The 19,874-nt window shown below is 39.4% G+C and overlaps 1 protein-coding gene across 1 annotated transcript in view; it reads right to left on the reverse strand.

Moving 5' to 3' along the window:
• Window positions 1-5,693: 5,693 nt before the first annotated feature.
• The window catches only part of LOC129779758 (DNA-binding protein D-ETS-6), a 52,770-nt gene continuing 38,589 nt past the window's right edge, over window positions 5,694-19,874 (reverse strand). Inside the window, exons 2-4 of the mRNA XM_055787426.1 lie at window positions 19,709-19,756; window positions 19,266-19,452; window positions 5,694-6,274 (exon numbers count right to left, since the gene is read on the reverse strand). Of these exons, the coding sequence (XP_055643401.1) occupies window positions 5,836-6,274; window positions 19,266-19,452; window positions 19,709-19,756 (674 nt within the window). The 3' untranslated portion in view covers window positions 5,694-5,835. The remainder of the gene's footprint in view (window positions 6,275-19,265; window positions 19,453-19,708; window positions 19,757-19,874) is intronic.

The raw sequence follows: 19,874 nt of genomic DNA on the forward strand, positions 1-19,874 counted from the left end.
CAGCGAAAACTAACTTAAGTTTGCTGGGAATGTCTCGTCTAGCAGTGTCCTTCTAGAATAACAGGCCTGGCAGCTGTCCAAAATCCATCTTTACGTACATTTGGTCATCCATCAGCAAGCATCCTTCGTACTTCGCCAAAACCTTGCTGTAAAACTTTCAAGGCACAAGTGGAATTTTGGCTTCCAAATTTTGCTTCACGGTCCTGTTTGTTTGCTTGCAGGCACGGAAATTTCGATAACCTTTTCGCATATGGATTCTCCAGATATGGACTTTGGTTAAAGTTGTGTTTGTGGCGATGTCGTTGTCCGAGAGTTTGCGTTAATTATCTCATTAATTTAAACCTCAGCTTCCGATCGTATGTTTCACTAAGATCCGTCCACTGATCCATCAGAACAACGCTTGCGCGTTTACGAAAATGTTTCAGTACATCATTTACTGCCGATTTAGCCACATTCAGCGCTTTCACCGCCTAAAATTACAGGGTTTCCAACAAACTTGCTGTCAAAATTTTTGAGATACGCTGGTATAAAATGATATGGGATTCCGGATTCTAACAGAAATTAACCTTAAGGGTAAATAGATAAAATGACCACATGCACCTTTCATTATTCAGCACAAGTGTTCGATAATGCAGAGCATGTAATGCCAGAATCCAAATATGGAAGTCCTGATTATGATCTATGGTTTCAGACATGAGACTATAATCAGCTTATTCAGAATGCACAATACACAGAAAGATTGTTTTGATGGGGTTTCCAAATCTCTAATTAAAATTCAGGAAACTATACCCAGACCTCCAAGTGGCCTTGGTTGATCCTGTGAGATTGACATGAAACTCTCAATACGTATTCCGAAAATATTTTTTAAACATTGAAAATGTGTACGTTATATCGAAGTAAAATGTACGTTATATCGAGTGACGTTATATCGAAGTTCCCTTGTAGTTGCCCAATATTCTTCATCGGACGTTTATGAGCCTTCATAAATGGAAGGAGACGTTTCGGGAGGCACTCATCCCTACACATTTTCGAGTCCTTTGTCTTGTTTGGGACGGGAACCTTGGTTTCTTGTCCACAGTTGGAAATTCCCTGCCAAATAATGAATTGCCTGGCAAAAACGAACTTAAATTTGCTGTGGACATCTCCTCTGGCAGTGGATTTGTGGAATTCCAGGCCTGGGAGCTGTTCAAAATTCAACTACACGCACATTGCGTCATCCATTAGCATGCACCCTCCGTACTTCGTCAAAACTTTGTTGTTCGAACGCGTATTTTGGCTAGCAGATTTTGTTCAGCATCTGGTTTAGTGGCTTGCAGGCACGGAAATTACGATAACCTTCTCGTATACGGATTCTCCAGATGGAATTTTTTCTCTCGGCTTCCATTCTGCACATCTTTTTTGAAACAAAACGAATCAACGTGAAATTTTTAGTGTTGAAAGATATAGATTTTCCAAACAATTGGCTGTCAAATGATTTCAGGTACACCTACTATGACCCCCGCTATAAGATGAGTAGTGATTCCTGATTCTCACTTCATGATAAATAACTAGTTCAGTCAGTGGTTATTCTAACTGACGCGACTCATGAATTCAAATCTGCCTCTTCATTCAACTGGCTTCAATCCACATTTCTACCCACTACGAAATTTTTACCCGCGCACCCAATTTTATTTTTACGTCCATATAAAGAGGGACGAAAACTTGATTTCTGATGCAAAAAAGTAGTTACCCCATTAAAGGACGGTTTATTGTCTACCCATCGTGAACTCAAACCAATGAACGTAGACAGTTATCAGGTATTCTATAAAGGTCCTCGCGTTAGTGTTAGTAAATAGCGTTCAGCATAGCGCACACACATTGCACTCTATTTTATACGTGTGAGTAATTTTCGTGTATGATACAAAAAAATCTAGTTCACCGTAGCGTATGTCAAACCACGTTGAACTCAAATATCGATGCATGCATAAATGACACATGGGAGGGAGAGAGGGGAAAGATTTTCTTTTGGGGGAAGTCACTTCAAAATGCAATGAAGACAATTTGACTGGGAACAAAGAAATGAGATAGTCGAGTGGTAGAGGGGGAAAGCGACTAAACGCCCGGTTGACTGTTTAGTCGTTTTGGTGGAGAAACTGCGTGAAGAAGCCAAAAGTCATTTCTCATATGCAGGGCTCGGCATAGTCAGTTGACTATGACTATGCCGAGCCCTGCATATGAGTTTCTACGAAGCACCAGCTTCAGGATTTTCTATTTGTCGGGGAAGCGATCTTCGTGTAGGCATTTCTGCAGTCCCACGCTTATCATGTCCGGAGTCTGTCGAATCACCAGTTTCAATACTACACAGGGGATTCTATCGAGACCGGGCACTTTGTACATTTTCAGGCGTTTCGCCACATCTACTCCCTAATATCTGGGTCGTGCTTCGGGAAGAGCTCCTCCACGATAACCATTAGTTTTCCAGTACCCGACTCAACAGGTGTCGTTACATTTGATTCGATTTGCTACATTTAATTTCGTGTTTCAAAGAGAAAAAAGTTAGGAAGAACCCCTGAAACAGTTAAGATTTCTAACCAGGAAAATCTATCAAAAGAAGTACCTACAAGAGTGGCCTTTTCTGGGACAGCATGAGATTGGTTGCCTTTTCTAGACCGACTTGGCAAGCTGTCACTATTTAAATTCGACTTAACAGTGATACAATGACAATTCCGTCACTGTGTTTTAACACGTCTGCGTTTATTGTATCTGGCAGAGAGTTTCGATTGACGATAAATAATACGAAATCACTGAGAAGATCAATTTCTGGTCGCAAGCCCGGATAATCGAGTGGAGCTAGATTCAATCGGCACCAATCTCTGCAAAATCATAAATGTAACCCTAATCACAAAGTGTGAAGCAGTAGCTGACTCTGTGGAGACAAACCATCGCTGTAATACGCGTTTTGATTGGGAACCTGAAGACAAGTCAGGTTGCCAATTAGCTTATAGCATTCACTCAGGTAGCTTTAAGTCATATGAACACGACACAATGAAGGCATACGAGTGCTAACCTCGGCTCATTTATAGGGAAGGGAATGTAGAACGGACAAATGAAGAGAAGGGAAGTGAAGCGGGCAAAATAATAACAAAATAACATCTAAGGGAAACATATATGGGTAATATAAAATTAAGCGAATACTTAAGGGGCAGTATTCTAGTCTAGAAATTTGAAAAAAATATTTTTTTCCTTCATATTTCATATTTCTTCATATTTCTATTAGGAATTCAAGAATATACCCTAGAAAGGAATATTTCTCTATTGGGCGAAGCTCCGGCGCGTTGGGCGGGTTCATTTCCTTTGACACGAAGGTGACCCCGTTGGCTTCGTACCACTTCAACACGTCCTTTGAATAGTGGCACGAAGCGAGATCCGGCCAGAAGATGGTCGGGCCCTCGTGCTGCTTCAATAGTGGTAGTAAGCGCTTCTGTAGGCACTCCTTAAGGTAAACCTGCCCGTTTACCGTGCCGGTCATCACGAAGGGGGCGCTCCGCTTTCCGCAAGAGTAGATCGCTTGCCACACCATATACTTTTTGGCAAACTTGGATAGTTTCTGCTTGCGAATCTCCTCCGGAACGCTGAATTTGTCCTCTGCGGAGAAGAACAACAGGCCCGGCAGCTGACGAAAGTCCGCTTTGACGTAGGTTTCGTCGTCCATTACCAGGCAATGCGGCTTCGTCAGCATTTCGGTGTACAGCTTCCGGGCTCGCGTCTTCCCCACCATGTTTTGCCTTTCGTCGCGGTTAGGAGCCTTCTGAACCTTGTATGTACGCAGGCCCTCCCGCTGCTTTGTCCGCTGGACGAATGAACTTGACAAATTCAGCTTATTGGCGACATCCCGGACCGAACTTCTCGGATCACGTCTAAACTGCTTAACTACGCGCTTGTGATCTTTTTCACTGACAGAGCATTCATTTTTGCCGTTCTTCACCTTCCGGTCGATGGTTAGGTTCCCGAAGTATCGTTTTAGTACTCTGCTGACCGTGGATTGGACGATTCCCAGCATCTTACCGATGTCCCGATGTGACAACTCCGGATTCTCGAAATGAGTGCGCAGAATTAATTCACGACGTTCTTTTTCGTTCGACGACATTTTTCCAAATTTACGAAAAATTGACAGTAAAGCATGGCCAACGTGATCTATACACTCTTATCTGATTATAAGCGAAAGCCGAAGATATAATTCCTAAAAATTAAATTTCTACAGCGTTTTTTTCCGTGATGCAATTTGATGTGACACACCCTTTAGATTTTTCTCTACAATAAATATTTTCGATGGTACAGATTTTTGAGAGAAAAAGTACAGATGAGAAAGATTTTTGACCCCTCTGGTAAGATAAAAATGTGGCAACACTGGTCGAAACCTACTACCTACAGACCTACAACCACCAGACGTTAAGTTGATTCCTACAGAAGACATAAAATCGAGCCCGTTTTTACCAGAGAAGGACTGAGTGTGAATGCGGACATAGGTATTCTTAAGGACTATGTTTTTCCATGGATTAGATCAACGTACGAAAGGGAAGCAAATGTGGTGTCCCAGCATGACGGAGACCATGTTCGCTTCGATGAAGAAACGGATGTGGCGGACGAGCAAGAGGAGGCGATTTGGCATAATGATTAATAGCAGTACCTCTCACGCTAAATGTCAGGAGTTTAATTCTTATCTCCGACATTCTTCCTTCGGAATGGAAGTAAAGCCGTGGTCCGAGTGGAAAACCAGCCTAAAGGCTGCAAATCACTATAATACAGCTACAAAAGGAAAATTTAAGGATTCTTGTCTGGAATTATGTGACCTTCTATCCTCATCAAATTTCAAATCCATACGTGCCTCAATTATTGAAGGATTTTCTGAGCGACTATCAAAGTATGTGAGAGCTTTGGGTGTCGTCTCGGAGCGATCGTCGATATGGGTGGAGGACATATTGGTTGAAATTGAAGCACACTCTTCAACACAGTTAGTGTTTAAAACTAGAAAAAACTAAATTGGATTAAAAATAAAAATAATAAAAAAGTCTCATATTTTTTTCCAGATGCATACTGTATTCTCCAATCATCAACATTTTGTCAAGCATACAATTGCGTCTCTTCGCTGAATTCCTTCAAACTCAATAATATCATCTTATAAAGTTTACCATCATTATCTAATATAATGATCATAACTTTGGATCTTCTATGCTTCTTCCTACATATCTTCTCTCGATCAAAATGCAAAACAACGTTGTTCTACTCCAACCTAATGTATACAGGTCCGCGTCCACATGGGGGGCTGCACAAGGTTGACTATATTCGCTTAATTGATTTACGGCGCTTGTACTTTGTCCACTTAGCAGTGTGCCAGTAATCTAATAGCGGCAATATTGTGCTACCCAGTTTATTATACAATCACACACCGCCTCTACGCGAGCGAGTACATGTCACCGTAGTACTATAACATACCGGGTATGTAATACACCACCGCGTAAACGTTTTCCCGCCCAATGCAGCTATAGTGCAATCATTTTGACACCTAGAACAAACTGTGAAAACTGTGAATATACTTACGATTATCCCTCGACCCCTACCAATGTGGTCGTGATTTGATTCCTCTCATCCGTGAGTGATAATCGTTTTTAATTGTCATGTTTATTACTACATAAATACAATATTATCGTCTTCTATTACGTATGAACGGTTACAGCGATTACTGCGAAAACTTAATCTAATCTAAGTTAAAAACAAATTACAAATTACATCGTAGCATCTATGAGGACATTTGAGTCTAACTTTAGGAACCTTAATTCTAGAGCGCGCGCAACCTTCCTAGGGCGTCGTTGTTGCCGGTGATGTCGTCGTTTGGGAGGAAGGGGACGTAACGGGAACGTTAATCTCAGAAGTACCAGTGGTTTGAGTTGAATACGAGGAATACGACGGCCAGTATGGGGCCATGGCCAGTGGTGCCGAGCTACCGCCGCTGATAGCTCCATGCGAGGTGGATGAGGATGAGGAAGTGGACGATCCGGAATCGGGGCTTGTGAAGCTTCTCGGACTGCTTCCCGGTTGATTGCTGGTCGGTGATCCTCCGACGTATGGTTCACCATGGCTCGAATATCTGCCGTAGCTGGGCGACATAATCGTACTTGGACCGGGATCGGTTAGTTGTGAATGTGCCTGGCAAGCGGCCATAAGCCCATGGAAGTCGAATTTGTACGCATACCGCTTGCCGTTGACTTTAGTCATAATGTTCTTGTCGTAGTAATATCTGTAGGAGATGAAAGAAAAAAATCAGAAACATTAGAATGAAAGAAAACCACAAAAAAACATCTCGCGCGCAGATTCTCATAACTAATCGCCTTGGAGGCTCGACCACCGCGAGAAATGTGTAACATAACATTAGGATGAGTCACCTTTCTTTCGCATTCTTCGCATATTTACAGCTTCCGCCTTGGGAGCAGGTTCAAGTTTGACCAGTTGCTTCGAAAGCACGTGGCTGATTCTTTTTATGGTTTCAAGCGCTGCGAATAAAAAAGAGAGCATAAAACTGGCCGCACATTTCTTATTTGGCCAACATTGATGCGAGCAACATAGTGACGCATTGGAGGCATCCGTGTGAAGAATGCGGACTTTGAGTGAGAGATGAATCAACCGATCCTCCACGCAGATCGGAAAAGTTGCCGCTCAACTGTAAGCATGACTAAGGTAAAGTAACGTTACATAATTTGAACGGTTTCTGTTATTTGATCAATCTCTCATTAAAACTGTGAATGACTCCATCTCCTGAGACATTTAAACAATCGAAGCGTTAGATATATGCGAATACTTTTGCAATATTCCCACATTGATAATTGTCCCATCAACATCGCTCGAAGAGTTAATCAAATGTAAGAATTCATATTCGCGTTTTTGTGATCCATTTCCTTTGTTTCGTAAAATGGTTGAACTTTTTGAGAGTGGAAATTTTAAATGATTGAGATAATTGTTCTGGTTTGGTGAAATGGACAGCTGCCAGTGAAGATAAGACGATCAAGTACACATATTTATTCTGTTCCTATGGAATGCTCCGGCGTCCACAAGCGGAAATTGAACTGCCGAATGCAAAAATCACTTCATAGGTTTTGGAGATATAAGTAATTTCAAGGGGGAGACATAATATCATTTCAAGGTGGATTATTTCAAATTTTCGAGACTTAACGAATATTAAAATGATTGCATATCCAAGCTGAATGGAATTATTTGTCTCGCGAGCGATAAACTTCTACGATTCGCACATCACACTACCTGCTCGGTTTACCCACACCATGAAAAAAAGTTAATTATTCCGGCCTTTTGAGATTCTGGCTTTATTCCAGTAAAAATATTAGAAAACACTTTTTTATGCGACATACGATAGATCATTTCGGAAAACAATTGCATTGCCAAATACTGCGTTTGGGTTCTAGCAAACATAAGTTTTCACAGATACATGTGAGTTTTGTCTTAAACTGTCCTCTATTTTTTTTTATTAATTCGTTTATTTTTACAGGCTCAGTTACTTAAGTTTAAAGGAGCCGAATTCTTAAATATAATTTTAAAACTACATATATAAACAATTTTCTTACATCTATGGTTAGTAAGGTGGAAAACCGATTACTCGCGGTGTACTCGAGTTTAGGAGGGTGACATATTTTTAGGAGGAGGATGGGATATAAGGAAATTGTAACAATGTTGATGAGCACTCATTTCTTAAATCTATTCGTATATCTATAGTGTATTTACATTTCACCTTATTCTACTATTTATAGCAAGGGGACGAATTACCCGCAAAGGAAGGAAAGGAGGGTGTAAGGATGTAGGGACAATCACACACGAAGATCTATAGCTTTAAGGAAAACATATATATGGGACATGTAATCAAGGTCTAACCGAGCCAACACATCTCTCACCGGTACATTGGGCTGTCTTCCTCGGGCCCGAAGGGAGTTTTCTAAATTCGATCTGGCGACAAGATACACCTCGCACGACCAAACAATGTGCTCGATGTCGTGATAACCTTGGCCACAAACGCAGAGATTGCTGCTGGAAAGATTGAAACGGAAGAGTAGTGCATCTAACGAACAGTGATTGGACATGAGTCGGGAGAAGGTGCGAATAAAGTCCCGACTCAAGTCCAGACTTTTGAACCACGGTTTGAGGCTAACCTTAGGGATAATCGAGTGAAACCACCGGCCCAATTCATCTTCATTCCATTTGCGTTGCCAATTAGCGATGGTATTTTTACGGACTAAAGAATAAAATTCATTGAAGGCGATTTGACGCTGATAAATGTCGCCCTCAATCGCACCTACCTTTGCTAATGAGTCAGCCCTCTCATTACCCGGAATTGAGCAATGTGAAGGGACCCAGACAAAGGTAATGACATAACAGCGTCTGGATAAAGCACTCAAAATTTCTCGTATTCTCTCAAGGAAGTACGGCGAGTGCTTTTCCGGCCTCACTGAACGGATAGCTTCGAAAGAGCTAAGACTATCCGTTACACTGTAACAGTGTTCAACAGGTCGTGAGGCAACGCTGTCCAGCGCCCAGTATATCGCTGCCAATTCAGCAATATATACCGAGCAAGGATTCTGAAGACTGTGTGAGGTGCTAAAAAATACGTTGAACACTCCAAATCCTGTGGACTCATTCATAGAGGACCCATCAGTAAAGTACATATTATCACTATTGATACGCCCATACTTTGCATTGAAGATCGTAGGAACGAACCCCAATCTAAGATAATCTGGATTTTCATGGATTTTCTCCTTCATGAACAGATCGAAATGTACAGAGGAATTGATGTAGTCAGGAAAACAAACACGGTTGGGAATATACGAAGAAGGAACAACCTGCATAGAGGTGAATTCATGATATGAACTCATGAATCCAGAATGAAAATTCAGCTCGATCAATTGCTCAAAATTTCCGACCACCAATGGATTCATAACCTTACACCGAATGAGGAACCAAAGAGATAATAAATTGAAGCGATCTTTTAGTGGGAGTACGCCTGCCAAAACCTCGAGACTCATGGTATGCGTTGAGGGCATACATCCCAACGCGATACGGAGACAAAGATACTGAATTCGCTCGAGTTTAATGAGGTGTGTTTTGGCAGCTGATTGAAAACAGAAACTGCCATACTCCATCACTGAGAGAATAGTTGTTCGATACAACATTATAAGATCTTCGGGATGGGCTCCCCACCAGGTGCCGGTAATTGTACGGAGAAAGTTTATTCTTTGTTGGCATTTTTTACTCAGATACCTAATATGGGCCCCCCAAGTACATTTGGAGTCGAACCAGACCCCGAGATACTTGAATGACATAGCATGAGTGATCGGTTTACCCAAAAGTTGAAGCTTTGGTTTTGCTGGTCTATGCTTCCTAGAAAAAACCACAATCTCTGTTTTCTCCGTGGAGAATTCGATCCCTAGCCCAATGGCCCAGGTTGAAAAATTGTTCAAAGTATCTTGTAAGGGTCCTTGCAGGTCGGATTCGTTAGATCCTACGACAGACACTACTCCATCATCTGCAAGTTGTCTTAGGCTGCAATTTTGTGTAAGGCAATTGTCGATGTCGCTTACATAGAAGTTGTACAAAAGGGGGCTTAAACATGAGCCCTGGGGGAGGCCCATGTAAGAGAACCGACTTACTGCCGAATCTCCGTGAGAAAAGTTCAAATGTTTCTCACAAAGCAAGTTATATAACATATTATTCAATAGAGGCGGCAGACCCCGAGAGTGTAATTTGTCTGACAAAACCTCTATTGAAACAGAATCAAAGGCCCCCTTTATGTCCAAGAATACTGAAGCCATTTGTTTTTTTTCGGCGTAAGCCATTTGAATTTCTGAAAAAAGCAACGCAAGACAATCATTCGTCCCCTTGCCCCTGCGGAACCCATATTGTGTATCTGAGAGTAAGCCATTCGTTTCAACCCAATGATCAAGGCGAAACAAGATCATTTTCTCCAACAATTTCCGTATACAAGACAGCATTGCTATTGGGCGGTACGAATTGAAGTCGGACGCGGGTTTTCCGGGTTTTTGAATAGCTATAACTCGTACTTGTCTCCAATCATCTGGAACAATATTATGCTCCAGGAACCGATTGAATAAATTCAACAAGCGATGTTTCGCCACATCAGGGAGGTTTTTCAGCAAGTTGAACTTAATTCTATCCGTTCCTGGAGCAGAATTGTTACATGAAAGCAGAGCAAAAGAGAATTCTACCATCGAAAACTCGGAATCAAGATCGCACCTATCTTGTGAAATATCTCGAACAATTTTTTGTACGGGAACGGAATCGGGACAAACCTTCCGTGCAAAATTCAAAATCCATCGATGTGAATATTCCTCGCTTTCATTCGTTGAAGAGCGATTTCTCATGTTTCGAGCCACTTTCCATAATTTTTTCATTGACGTTTCTCGTGACAAACCTACCACGAAATTTCGCCAATAAGCACGTTTTTTTCCCTTTGATTAAGTTTTTAAATTGATCTTCAAGGGCTAAATACGTTTGAAAATTTTCAGGGGTTCCACGTTTTCGAAAAGCTTTAAATGCATTTGATTTATCCTGATAAAGCTTGGAACACTGGCTATCCCACCATAGATTGGGAGGCCTTCGACGAATAGTGGAGCCTGGGATGGGTTTCGTTTGAGCGCGAACCGCGCTGTCATAGATCAAACGAGAAAGGAAGTTATACTCCTCCAATGGAGGTAAACCATCTCTGGAATTGATGGCTAGAGCAATCGCGTCCGCATATTTTTTCCAGTCAATGTGTCTTGTGAGGTCATATGCCATGTTTATAGATTCAGAAGAATTCGACCCAATGGTGATGGAAATTTTGATTGGCAAGTGATCACTACCGTTGGGGTTCTGGATTACATTCCACTTGCAATCTAACGATAGTGAATTCGAGCAAAGCGATAGGTCAAGAGCACTTGGGTTAGCAGGAGGTTTAGGAACACGTGTTGTTTCTCCAGTATTCAAAACGGTCATATTGAAGCCGTCGTACTGTTCCCCCCAGGCAGTTCCGTGAGAGTTGAAGTCTCCCAAGATCAATCGTGGCTCAGGAAGGAGTGAGCACATGTCATCAAGTTGTTTGCGGCTAACCGCAGTTCTCGGAGACCAATACAAGCTGACAATACAGAGGTCTTTGCCTCTGATGTTTGCATGACAAGCAACAGCTTCGATCCCTCCAATAGGTGGAAGGTCAATTCTAAAAAATGAGTGGCACTTATTGATCCCCAATAGCACCCCTCCGTATCTATCATCACGGTCCAAGCGTATAATATTAAAATCGTGGAAAGAGATATCATCTCGCGAAAAAAGCCAAGTTTCGGACAGAGCAAAAACATCACAATTGAAGTTATGAATTAAAAATTTGAATGTATCCAATTTAGGGATAAGACAATTACAATTACAGGACAATTAAACTGTCCTCTATGTCCTCTAGTAGTGAGGCAGTTTTTGTTTGGATTTCCAGAATCCGTATTTCGAAACTGCAAACCTAAATGAATTAAACTGAACGAATCACAGTTTTGATGACATCTTTGTTTGATAGTTGTTGAAAAAAAATATTTCTGTCTAAGAATTGTTTTGAAAGGTTAAGTAGTCAAAATAGAAATATTTTATACACTTTCATAAAAACTTTAGAGAATTATTTAAACGGATTTTGAAAAAAGAAAGGAGATGTGGGAAGGCTTGGCATTTGCTAATGCCAAGTACTCCGAAAACTACTATTCATCCACTGAGACGTCCTGTGCAGAATGATCTGCATGAATTGATTTCATCAACGGAAATTCGACACCGCGTTAGAATAGAATGATTGGAATTTTGTCCCAATTTGCCGACGGCACTTCGGTTTTGGCCTGAATGCCCTAACAGAGTATTATACCGAGAACTCAGACTTGTTGGTAACGTTAGAATTCGGTTTGGTGACTCCATCATTGAATCTGATCTGATTTTTAGTCTCACGTTGGGATAATAAGAACGAAATATAATATTCTGCTCCGGTTTTTGTACTCGTTGATAAGCAAAAACTATAAACTTTGCCTAGATAATCAGATGGATAAACAATCCGATTGAATATGCAATTCCTGTCTGGAAAGGGCGTGCACGGACACACAGACTTAAACTGTTGGAGTGTTGAGAATAAAATTCTCAACCCTGGACTAGCACAACGGAGGTTCGCGGAAGAGTCTACCTGGGTACCCTAGAAGAGATCTTTCAGAAATGCATCCATAAATTTGAAGAGAAATGTGCTCCAATTCCTTTGCGAATTATTAAGTCTGAAGCTTATGCCAACAAAGTAGCAACTCTTGATGAACTTGTGACCGAGATATGTTTGTCATTCCAGTGGAAAAAGGCGCACCAAGTCAACGAAAGTTGGAGCATGCGACTATACCAAATTAGAAAGAAGTCGTGCGTGGGGCATTTGAATAATATTTTGTTCAAATCATCATAAAACTCCACAACATTTTGATCGAATTTCTGTATTTTATGTCAATCTTATATCACATCGTTTTTATTAGAAAACTCTCCATATCCGCTGAGCATTATAATGTTCGTTCATGAAGGATAGAAAACGAATATTAAACTCATATATCCACAATAAATGTTGATTCGTTTGACTTTCATAAAAATTGTGTTCACTCATATTATATAAATACATTTTGATATATCGAGACTATTTTCGGCTTTCTTTTGAGTAAATAAAAGTGGCTGGTTGCTTTTTATGTACTTTATGCGATGAATTTATCCATCATAATAGAGTAAATAAAAGATTTGTTTACACAGAGCAAAATAATAGCGTGAAGCATATACAACTCAATAGTTTTCTAAACATTATACCAAAATTAATTCTAATCTGATACAAATGTAGTATTTTAACTGCAAGTAAAAAATAAATTTAAAAAACTGTTGGAACTAATGAGAGAGTTGGAATATCCTTATTCCATTTTGAACAACAACTAAGATATATACGTCTACGAAGATGCGTGTTATCCTATAGAACAGAAGTGATGTGCAAAGAGTTCATGATTGCTGGAAATAATTGCTCTGGTTATGCTCTGGCTCGATTATGTCGACTGTAAAATGAACGAAGAGCGCGATGTGCTGAATCATGTTTTCTGAAAAAAATCTGCACAATTTGTAGACGTTGTTCGAGTGTCAACCATTTATGATGAAACAACAAATCCTTTTAAACACCAAACAAGTGATCAAGGTAACTAATTTAAAGTTCTCCGCGTCTCAAAACACCCATCAGTGGCATGAATACAAAGAATTGGAAATGATATAATCACGCTAATTTTCAATTTCAGGTTTGATTCATATTTCGACACCTGTAACAATGTAGTTTTATTTTGATTATATGCTTCAAATAAATATTATCATTAGTAAAAAATTAAAACTAATGAAAAATTTTGGAATTCGCGGTGGTCTTTTTTCCTTCTTTTTTTTTTCTTCGGTTGTCTAACAATGCCGAACATATTATTTGATTTGTTTCTCAGTTTCTCTCAAATGCAATTTATGCTGCCTTGTTTTTTTCTCCATTAAAATCCGCATCAAAGCATTGTGACTGTTCGTGGAGGTGAACGCGTGAGACACACGAAATTAGCGCGATTTAGTTCACGACTTTAGAGAAGAGAAGAGTTTCGCGCGTCGAAAAAGCAATTGTTCGCGCAGACGGAAGTTTGGTTAAAAGACTGAGAAGATGGTTTCGAAGAGCGAAAAAAAGGTGCGATCGTAGATTATCCGCGGAAATTACAAAAAAAGGACGGGAGTTCGCGATTTCCCGAAAGACGACGAATAAAGCTTGGAGAACCGTACAACCGGAACATCGAGTCGTCGCAACCCGACTTCCAGGTGAGTGTAGGTTAAGGAACTGGGTGGTAAGGCAACGTAGCCAACCGCTAGGTTTTTCCCCACGCAAACAATAAAGCATATGCCGACCCTATGGCATTTTTAAGGGAGTTTCGTGCGTGCCACTGAGCACCAAAACCCGCAGTTACAACATTGTAAAATTTGCTATGCAGCAATTCAACGTCAAAAAAAAATTGGCAGCTGCGTCGTCTTCCTCCGATTGTTTTAGATTCTGTGTAAATACGCTGTAGGCTACTCAAACTACAGTTTCCACTTTAATATCATAAATTCTAATAGCTACTAGTTTTTCATGAAGCGTACAAAAAAAAATCAAATGACTTCAAACAATCATAGCTAGACTCTATCGGATTCAATGCGATGTTTGTCAAAATTTTTGGAAAATCAAAAGTTATCATAGTAAAATAAATAGCGGTTTGGTTTCAAAGAACAAATTTTCACACGACACACAAACACACTGTTCATGAGTAAGAATGAATGTGACACATGTGTTACTCACGAGAAACACAGCTGCTAGTATGCTTAGTGTTTTTGATTCATGAGTATGAATGAATGTAGCAACTATTCACTCACGGGCCTGTCGAACAGTTCACTACATTAAGCAAACCAAAACAAATACAAAACGAGGCGCGGAAAAATGTGAAAAATGAGAAATGTGAATCGAGTGATTTTTGCTCGTCGGCAGGAAGAGAAACCATCCGCCGGTCATAGAAGTATCTGTAGTGCCAAAAGTAACCAGTGGTCGAGACGGGAGCATGAAAAGCGCTCCATCATTACCACCTACACGGAAGAGTGCTTGTTTAATGGAGAAAAGATGATTTGCGGTGTCCTGGGAGAAAATTGTTTATGTGAGCAGAAGGTATTCCGGCAGTCAAATTTCTAGCGTCACTTCCGACTGTGCCACCCGGTGGAATATGACCACTTGTGTCCACCTGCTGCAAAGAGCAGGTATAACAATAAGAATGACAAAGCAACGGCTAGTAGGTGGAATTATCAAGATGGTGACCATACATGGACTTCCGTTCGAAGCCACGGAATGGGAAGGATTTCGGGAAGTGGTAGATTCATTGCTCAGGGCCTATAACTTGACCATCAATAGACACAACATTACTCAGTACGTGACAAAAGCCGCAGACGGTATCGATTGGATGATAGGCCAAGAGTTGAACGGGAAGCTGATTTCACTCAAATTAGACATTGTATCAAAAATGTATCGAAGCATGCTGGGAATCAACTGTCAGTACATCAACAACAGTGGAGTTGCTGTGAAACGAAATCTTGGTAAATATTATTGTATCATTTGCATCTGTGAAAAATGTTTGAACCTTGAACGAGATCAAAGGTGAAGGTTCTTCCGTCGTTTGCTACATGTGCTGAATGAATAATGCTAACAATTCCCTTTCTGCACAATCTTCACACTAGCCAAAACATCAAAGCTTGTTGAAAACCTTCGACGTGGAAATGTAGCAAATAATGTCCATTACAATTGACAACGCGTCAAATATGGTCAATTAGTTGATATTCTGTCAGATGATATCGAATATCCATTGGAGGTGGGATTTGAGCACTATAAGTGTTATAATATTCAAGTCTTCATTCAGTCTTAGCATAAATGATTATCACTTTTCAGACCTATCAAACTATTGGAATTTAATTAAGGAATATGTAACTGCATTTAATCCATTGTATCAATGCACAATAGCTGTACAAAAACTCGAGTTAAGTCTGTCAGATGTCTACGTCGAATGGATTCGAGCATATGGTAGTATTCGCTAGAAGCTAGAAGATTCTAATCAATTCAAAAAGAAGCTCATTATATCAATGGATCGTCGTCGAAATTAGCTGTTTCGTAATCATATCTTCCGAGCAACTGTCACTTTTGACCCGCGTCTCAATTTCAATGTATCGAGTTTGCTCTCTCAGCCGCAGACATTGAAGGAAGACATAGTGGTGACTATTTCTCAAAACCATGTTTTTTTCACCAATAATTCCATTTTTATAGAAATTTTGTCTGCATATTTGGTCAAGGATCAAATCTGGAAATAACCTACTAGAAGAAAATTATTCAATCCCTAAAATTTGCTTGAGTGTTGAAACTCCATCTTGTGATAAATTCAGACTGAATGAGTATTTAACTAGCACCATTGGATTGGCTGCTACTCAAACGATTCAATCGGCTTCCTAGGAACTGAAGATTCGCAGTATTCAATATCAACAAAGAATCGATGCAGATAAACCCCTTCAACGTTATTCAGTAGGGGAAAAGGGGGGAATTTGGACCACCTAAACAAATCGCCTAATATTTCCAAACCAATACGGTCTAAATAAAAAATGTCACATTGTATACTGAGCTACACTTGTTTTCTCTCAATAAATAATGTTTAATCATTATATAAAGCTTCATAAATCATAAAATAAAATAGATGATTTTTGGACATTAAAATTTGATGCGGGGTGATTTGGACCGTCTGTGGGCTGATTTGGTCCAGTGTGTTTTGGAATAATGTTACAATGTTACAATCAGTAACAATGTTTTGGGATCGATACCAGGTGTCTTGGCCAGATCCCAGACCAGAAAAGTTGGATTGACACCATCTCGAATTCTGCATGAATCTTTTCACTGTTGGTCGAGCATTTTCAAACACTTTTGATGCTTGGTCAAAGAAAATCCGTTCTCGATGGCCTGCGTTGCTCTTTCAAGCTACTCCTTCTTCTAACGTTGTCTGTCCATCCTCTTTTTGTAATTCGGCGGCATCTGGAATCAATTAGACCAAAGAAAACTCTCAAACCTGTAGGACCAATTCACCCCACAGAAACGTGTCCATGTCATCCCACACAACACGCAAAAATTAAAATGCAATTAATTTTATTTATTGTTATCAAACTTACAGTTTCGCTACATCAAATTGTTCCTCTTCTGTAGGCGAACAGAACTTCTTTGCACAATACACGAAAAGTTTGTTTAATTAGCGGGAAAACCTTAAAACCACTATTGGAAAACTCACATTTTTTGACGATCCAAGTGCTTGCTGTGTTTATGCTACCGTTTCCCTCTACTTGTGAAGTTATACCAAAGTTTTTTTTTACTTTAGGTACATACGGTTCCACAATAGAAGGAAATAACATTATAAAAAATTCAAGTTGAGCCGTAATTTTTTAGATAAAGGGGTGGTCCAAATCACTCATATGACCTAATCACCCCGTGTTACCCTACTGGACAGCGAGGAGATTTGAGGGGCCGCAACTTTGGGCGATTGCTAAGATCGTTCCTGCTGTACCTGCAACACAGTGCTCTATTGAACGAGATTTCAGTTTATCTAGTTCCATTTTCATAAAGTCAAGAAACAAACTGAGTTCAAAAAGTCTCCAAGATATGCTGAAAGTTCGAGCAAACAGTAGTCATGTGAAATCAGCTCTAGTTCATATGTTCAGCAAAGATAAGCATATTCTGCAAGTCCCTGCATTATCAGTAACTACTTCATAAGATCGAGTAGGAGGAAATAAGTAGAAGCGTATAGAATCAAAGTAGGCATTTATTTCCAGGATAAGTTTGTATCATGGCGTCACCAGAACAGGCGTATCGCACTCTCGGAAAATTCCGGCCTATCCTCTCATGAGTTGACTAAAATGTTGAGTTCCATGGTGTGTGATGTCATGAATCAATTTTTAGAACTTCATCATCGCACCATTCAAGATAGCTCGCAAGTTACTGAAAAGTTAAGGCAGCTGATCCAAAAACTCTTTTCTTTGCCGATTTTTCATTACAAACAAAAAATTGTACATAGAATGAGAGCATAAAGATGTGATGAACATCATTTTAAAGATTAAATTCTCAAGTTTTGGAATATTTCACGAATAAATTTTAATTTCAGGCTTATTAATCAGCTCTATTTGATTCCTATAACGTTCCTGTTAATGATAATTTGTTCAATAAATAACGATCGCAAATCAAAAGGCCCTTTTTCGAAATCTATGCAAAAAAATTTAATATTTTATTTTTCATCAATGTAACGAATTATCCTTGTACAGGATTTATTGAAGTTTTCAAAACTTCAAAACTTTGCGATGCGATCATTATTCGTTGAACAATTCATCATCAAAGACAAAGGGGAAATTTTTCATTTAAACAACAATATCTGTATTGTATTGAAAGATCCTACAGGAACATTGGTTAATTGGCTAATTGTGTTTGACCACAAAATCTTTGAAAAAACAGAAACAAAACTATTTTTTATTTCTTCCCGATATTTTTGTCCAGTACATCTACATGCACCAAGATAAAAATTAGAGAGTTTAAGCTTTAAAATTGTGTACATCCCTTCTTTATGTGTTCATTCTATGTACAAAACAAATGTATTTGATCTGTAATGAAAAAAATCGGTAATTACTTTTCGAGCAACCTTATAGATTTTAAGATGAATGAGTTATTAATAGAGAGTATTAAAAAAATAGATTTGTTCGCCATAATTCTGTTTTTCTTATTAGGACGTTTTAATGTATTGAGATGAAAATGTTTATATTTTCAAATTTTGGTTTAAAGTATTTTTTTTCAAGATTAGATTTAGTTTTTTCAGAGCTTATTGTTTTTCTTACAAATTGCCAAAAGCCAAATTTTGATAACTTGTTTTTTTTCATTTCTATTTTTGACTTATGATTTTTTGTAGAAAATGTTACTAATGCTGTATACGTTGTACGCTGTATGCTGTATGTTACTAATGCTGTATAATAGTCATCAAAAATATTGTAAAAGGAAGGTGAAAAACAAGGTTGTCAAATTTTGTTGTTTGAAACAATTTATCAAAAACCTCCACTAGTATATCGCAGTACAAATACAGCTTTTTCAATCTTTTCCATTCTTTGTTTTTGAGAGGCTTTAATCTTTTATTCCAATCTCCATATTGTCGCAAACATATTTAGAATAAAATTACACAGAGTCCGCTGTGAAGTTTTGCGAGTTGCGGGTAGATAGTCCTGCTCGTCGTCGAAGAACCTAAATCGACATACTTTTTACATCGATTGAGAAAAGTGAAATCCATCGAAAAGGCAAAACTGTTTACAGATATAAAACCTTTTTTTCTGTCGTGACTATTGTTTTTGATTTTATTTTTCGGGCCTGATCACGAACGTCACTTCACGGTGAAAACGAACTGGATTGTATGCAATTTGTACGCACTTCATATCGTTTTCACTGTGATGTGACGTTCGTGATCAGGTCCTTCGTCTTAAAAAGCATATTTTTATTTACTTATTACTTTCAATCATTTTCATTTTTCCTAAAATTTGCCTATATTTTCGATTGCAGCCCACTGTGCCGCTGCAAACGAAAAGAAGAGAGATAAAAAACAAACGCTTACCTCAGGGCGCGACTCAGCTTGTCGTAGTTCATGTTCGGTTTCGCCTTTCGCTCTCCCCACCGTCGAGCCACCTCGTCCGGATTGATCAGTTTGAACTCCCCATTGGTTCCCTCCCAGTGGATGAAGCTCTCGTTCGACGAATCAGCGAGCAGTTCGAGCAAGAACTGCCACAGTTGGATCTGCCCACCTATATAGAAATCGGCAATAATAACAACAGCATCGGTTAGAGAGGCAATGGTTGAAAAGGGGAAAATGACAAGAAGTGATTATGATGTGCGTGTGTGTGTTAACTTGAGGCAAGCAGTGATGGTTTAGGGTAGATATGGTAAATGTCGGCTACGTGATTGTGTTGCTTTATAAGTACGACTGAAGTTAGTTGAGGTGGTGACTCAAATCAATTATATCACCCTATGAAAGAAGAATAATCAAAAGCAGGAACTAACCTTGTGCTACCAAACGATGGGATGCGGCATTCAACAATTGGTATGGTTCTGAAAGAGTCAAAAAGTCAAGGTTTTAGGATTAAATGCAAATGTAGAAGTGTTCAAAACAAGGAATCTTTTCACCAATTCAAGGTCTTGTGCATGGGTATTGTTCAAATATCACTAG

This window comes from Toxorhynchites rutilus, chromosome 3 (assembly GCF_029784135.1).
Source record: "Toxorhynchites rutilus septentrionalis strain SRP chromosome 3, ASM2978413v1, whole genome shotgun sequence".
Taxonomy (NCBI): domain Eukaryota; kingdom Metazoa; phylum Arthropoda; class Insecta; order Diptera; family Culicidae; genus Toxorhynchites; species Toxorhynchites rutilus.